Source organism: Cebus imitator, unplaced genomic scaffold (genome assembly GCF_001604975.1).
Source record: "Cebus imitator isolate Cc_AM_T3 unplaced genomic scaffold, Cebus_imitator-1.0 Scaffold42, whole genome shotgun sequence".
NCBI classification, from domain to species: Eukaryota; Metazoa; Chordata; class Mammalia; order Primates; family Cebidae; genus Cebus; species Cebus imitator.
In genome coordinates, this window is record NW_016107357.1 from 7,024,276 (window position 1) to 7,029,897 (window position 5,622).

The following is a 5,622-nucleotide window of genomic DNA, read 5'->3' on the forward strand; positions in this document are numbered from 1 at the left end:
TGAGGCAGGAAAATTGCCTGAACCCAGGAGGCGGAGGTTGCGGTGTGCCGAGATCGCACCATTGCACTCCAGCCTGGGTAACAAGAGTGAAACTCTGTCTCAAAAAAAAAAAAAAAAAGAAATATGGACCCTGAAGGCAATTCTGGTGAGGGCTCAGAAAGATAAGAGAAGAGCTATAGAGGAAGTTTCTATAGTTATATACACAGACAGAGAGAATACTAGTAGAAATATGAATGTTAAAGATGCTTCTGGTGAGCTCTCAGACAGCAATGAGAAGCATGTTTTTGGAAACTGGAGGAAAGGCAGTCCACGTTATGAAGTGGCCAAGGACTTGTGTTTTACTGTTTTTAAAAGTAGAACTTGTAAGTGATGAATGTGGATATTTCACTCCGATTTTCAAGCAAAGTGTTGAGGTGTGGCCTGATTTCTCCTTGCTGCTTATAGTGAAGTTTTATGGTATAGAGAGAGATAAAGAAGGAATTGTTAAACAAAAAGGAAACCAGAACCTCAAGATTGGAAAATTCTCAGTCTATCCATATTGTAAAAAATGAAAAAGCATAATCTAGAGAGAACATCACGGGTATGGAGGGACTACGATTTGCTAAAGGGATTACCAGCATATGACTTATGGATCCAGTCAGCCATCTCGGCAGAAGCCAGGAATAGGGATGGGTTAAAGCAACAGAAACACTGCCAGCTTGGACTGAAGGGACAGAGATGGGGACAAAATTAAGGAAGGCTGCTGGACTTCCAAGATTCTATAAGACAGGGGAATAAAACTACTTAACTGTGAAGACAAGTTATCCTTCAAGAAAAGGGAAGAATGACCCTTAAGGAGGCTCAAAAGAATGCAGGGCTGCCACTGTCAACACAGACCCAGAGGGCACAGGTCCAGCAGGTGGGGCTGTCTCCTCCTAGGTACCACAGGGCAGGATCACCATCCTACTGCGCCCACAGGGCAGAGCATCAGGCCAAAGAAGATCATTCTAAAGCCTGAAAATCTAATGAAATTTGTCCTGCTTGGTTTTGGACTTGCTTGGGACCCATGACCCTTTCTTTTTTTCCAATTGTTCTCTTCTAGAATAGGAATGTCTAACCTATGCCTATGCCTGTCCCGCCATTGTACAATCGTGCATCACTAAACAATGGAGAAACATTCTGAGATGCATATCATTAAGCATTTTCATTGTGTGAAAACAAAAATAAGTAAGAGTGTACCTACACAAACCTAGATGGTATAGCCTATTATACACCTAGACTTCACGGTATAGCCTATTGTGCCTACAAACCTATACGGTGTATGACTGTACTAAATACCATAGGAAACTGTAACACAATGGTATTATGTATTTAAACACAACTAAACACAAAAAAGGTACAGCACAAATATGATGTAATAATCATATGGGATCACCATCATACATGAGGTCCATCACTCACTGAAACATTGTTATGCAGCACATGCCTGTATTTTGGAAGCAAATAACTTGTCTGGTTTCACAGGTTAATAGACAAAGAACAATTTTGCCCTAGGATAAATCAAACCTTGAATCTAAGCCACTACCGATCAATTTAGATGATATATTTTTTTTAATTTATTTTAGAGACAGGGTCTTGCTCTGGTACGCAGCTGGAGTGCATTGATGCAATCATAGCTCACTGCAACCTTGAACTCCTGAGCTCAAGCGATCCTCCCACCTCAGCCTCTTGAGTAGTAAGGTTGATGCCACCATACCCAGCTAATTATTTCTATTTTTATTTTGTAGAGATGAGGTCTCACTATGTTGCCCAGGCTGGTTTTGAACTCTATGGCCTTAAGCCATTGGCCTCTAAAAATGCTGAGATTATAGGTGTGAGTCCTTGCATCTGGCCTGACTTAGATGATATTTAGATGAGAGTTTGGACTTAAGAGTTGATGCTAAAATGAGTTAAGACTTTTGGGGCTTGTGGAATAAAATGAATGTATCTGCACATGAGAACGACACGAATTTCGGGAGTCACAGGACAGAGTCCAATAGGTTGAACTATGTTTCCCTTAAATTCTTATGATGATGTCCTAACCCCCAGTACCTCAGAATGTGACTGCATTTGGAGATAGGGTCTTTAGAAATAATTAAGGTATTCTTGACTGGGTGAGGTGGCTCACACCTGTAATCCTAGCACTTTGGGAGGCTGGGGTGGATGGATCACCTGAGGTCAAGAGTTCGAGACCAGCCTGGTCAACATGGCAAAACCCCGTCTCTATTAAAAATACAAAAATTAGTCAGGCATGGTTAGCGCACGCCTGTAATCCCAGCTACTCAGGAGGCTGAGGCAGGAGAATTGCTTGAACCCAGGAGGCAGAGGTTGCAGTGAGCAGAGATCGGGTTACGACACTACAGTCTGGGTGACAGAGCAAGACTCTGTCTAAAAAAAAAAGACTCAAGAAGCTAGCTGGGCATGGTGGCTCATGCCTATAATCTTAGCACTCAGAGAGGCCAAGGTTTAAGGATCACTTGAGGTCAGGTGGTCAAGACGAACCTAGACAAATACAGAAAGGTCCTGTCTCCACAAAAAATGAAAATAAAAATTATATTAAAAAAAAAGAGTTGGGAAAGTCAGGAGATCATACCTGTTGGTGATGGTTTTAATTTTCTTTCTTTCTTTTTTTGAGACAGTATCTCGCTCTGTCTCTGAGGTTAGAGTACAGTGGCATGACCACAGCTCACTACAGCCTTGAACTCCTGGCTCAAGTGATCCTCCCACCTCCGCCTTCCAAGTAGGTGGGACCACAGGTGCACACCTCCAAGCCTGGCAAATTTTTGTATATTTTTTGTAGAGATGGGATTTCACCATGTTGCCCAGGCTGGTCTCAAACTCCTGGGCTTAGGCCATCCTCCTACCTCATCCTCCCAAAGTGCTGAGATTATAGGCATGAGCCATTATACCTGGCTCAGTTTTAATTTTCTAATGAAGCAGGAAAGAAAGTGATATAATAACATCTCTATCTCTTGACCTGGCTATGAGGTACTGAAAGATAAGCAGTTACTATTCCCCATAATACAAAAATCATCTTACTGCACATAACAGGTACTTGATAAATGTTTGCATAACCAAATTGAGTTCCAAGATTATGGATTGGTGAACTAATGCCAGCAGCTATTGATATCAATTGGAAATTTAAGCAGGATATAAACTTTTAAAATGGTAAAGAGGAAAGAAATATCCAAGGATCTGAAAACTACATTTCTTTACCTGTACATTCTTTGTAAATCAGATGCTAAGACTCCAATGTCCACATATTTGCCACATTTGTTACTGGTAAGGTACTAAAACAGAAAATATAACAAATATAAAACACTCAATATTTCAAACTCAGTGGTTTTAATCAACAGATTGGGCTATTTGAACACATTATACTTTAATATAAACTCTTCATTAATAAAACATACCAGAAACATAAATAAAAGTAACCAAATAATTGTCAAATCTGGAATCAGAAAATTTAATCAACATTATTAATCACTATAACACAATACTAATAATTACTAGAATAGTTATAAGGCAGTAAGTGAGGGCTTACTTACTAATATGCCAGGTTTCAAAACAAGCCCAGAACACTGCAATAAACTCACCAGGACACCAGGGGATATTTTAAACTTCAGGGAACACAGTGACATTTGACATCTGTCAGACATTGCAGGAACTACTAGCTTGAGGCAATTTCATTTCGATATTAAATCACCTTTTGGCTGGGTGTGGTGACTCATACCTGTAATCCCGACACTTTGGGAACCCAGGAGTTCAAGACCACCTTGGGCAACAAAGTTTGACCTTGTCTCTACAAAAAAATGTGGTGGCTTGTGCTTGTAATCCAGCATTTTCGGAGGCTAAGGTGGGAGATCGCTTGAGCCCAGAGTTAGAGGTTGCAGTGGGCTATGATAGAGCCACTGCGCTCCAGCCTGGGCAACAGAACAAGACCTTGTATCAAAAATAAATAAGTAAAATAGCCTGGGTGTGGTGGCTCACAACTGTAATCCCAGCAACTTTGAGGGGCAAAGGCAGGAGGATTGCTTGAGTCCAGGTGTTCGAGACGAGCCTGGGAAAGATGGTAAAATATCATTTCTACAAAAAATTTAAAAATTAGCCAGACATGGTGGTATATACCTGTGGTACCAGCTACATGGAGGGCTGAGGTGGGAGAATCTTTTGACCCCAGGAGTTTGAGGTGGTACTGAGCAGTGTCACAACACTGCACTCCAGCCTGGGTGACAGAGGAAAACCTGGTCTCAAAAATAAAAAATTAAATGTATAGCTAAGTGAAACCTATTTAAAATACTGTATAAGATTACCTTTAGGCTATGCGTATAAGGTGAATATGAAACATAAATAAATTTAATGTTTAACTTGGGTCCCATCCCCAGATATCTCATATATACATAAACATTCCAAAATCTGAAACATTTTTTGGTCTTAAGCATTTAGAATAAGGGATATTAAATCTGTACTTTTATAATGAACCAAAGTGAAAGCTATAGAAGAACACTGACAATGTCAAATGCCAAAAAGCAGTCAAGTGTAAGGACAGAGAAGGGGCCACCAGATCTAGTAATTAGGAATCACTGCTCCAAAAACTGAATAAACTGAAGGAGCAAGTTGTGGGACGCAGGAACATCCAGAGGAAGAGTAATTCAGTGTGAATGAACAACGAGAACAAAGGTCCTGTGCTTGGCATGTTTGAGAAGATCTGTGTGGTTAGGACAGGTGAGGAAAAGTAAACTAGGACAACAGAGGCCAGAATATGCAGGACTCTTTAGACCAGTTTTACTCTAGATGTCTGTGACTCCACTGAAAGGTTTTGAGCAGAGCTATGGCAAGCTTTGATTTTTCCCTTTTTTATTTTTATTATACTTTAAGTTATGGGATACATGTGTAGAACATGTTACATAGGTATACATGTGCCATGATGGTTTGCTGCACCCATCAACACGTCATCTCCATTAGGTATTTCTCCTAATGCTGCTCCCCCACTGCAGCCTGATTTTTCCCTTTAAAGGGATATCTTGGCTGTGCATGGTGGCTCACACTTGTAATCCCAGCACTTTGGGAGGCCAAGGGGAATGGATCACCTGAGGTCAGGAGTTCGAGACCAGCCTAGCCAACGTGGTGGAACTCTGTCTTTACTAAAAATACAAAAATTAGCCAGGTGTGATGATGCGCACTTGTAATCCCACCTACTTGGGAGGCTGAGGCAAGAGAATCACTTGAACCCAGGAGGCAGAGGTTGCAGTGAGGAAAAAAAAAGGTGTTTCTGGCTGCTTTGTGGGAAATAGGCTTTAGGTAAAAGCAGAATCAGAGAGATCAGTTAGGAGGCTATTGCAACAGTCTAAGGTAGAGACGATAGTTTGGATTAAGATGGTTAGAGGGGCCGGGCGCGGTGGCTCAAGCCTGTAATCCCAGCACTTTGGGAGGCCGAGGTGGGTGGATCACGAGGTCAAGAGATCGAGACCATCCTGGTCAACACGTTGAAACCCCGTCTCTACTAAAAATACAAAAAAATTAGCTGGGCATGGCGGCGCGTGCCTGTAATCCCAGCTACTGAGGAGGCTGGGGCAGGAGAATTGCCTGAACCCGGGAGGCGGA

The 5,622-nt window shown here is 41.7% G+C and overlaps 1 protein-coding gene across 6 annotated transcripts in view; it reads right to left on the reverse strand.

The window, feature by feature from the left end:
• Positions 1–5,622, reverse strand: part of NVL (nuclear VCP like) — a 95,595-nt gene that overhangs the window by 87,775 nt on the left and 2,198 nt on the right. For 4 of the 6 annotated variants that reach the window (XR_005199803.1, XM_017526396.2, XM_017526395.2 and 1 more), the window contains exon 2: positions 3,235–3,308. The exons of 1 other annotated variant lie outside the window; for it this stretch is intronic. Coding sequence is in view for 3 of the 5 variants with exons in the window: in XM_017526396.2 (XP_017381885.1) it covers positions 3,235–3,308 (74 nt within the window). In the remaining 2 variants the exon portion in view is untranslated. Of the gene's footprint in view, positions 1–3,234; positions 3,309–5,622 lie in introns of those variants that run through there. One more of the 6 variants, XM_037737725.1, reaches the window with a different exon arrangement.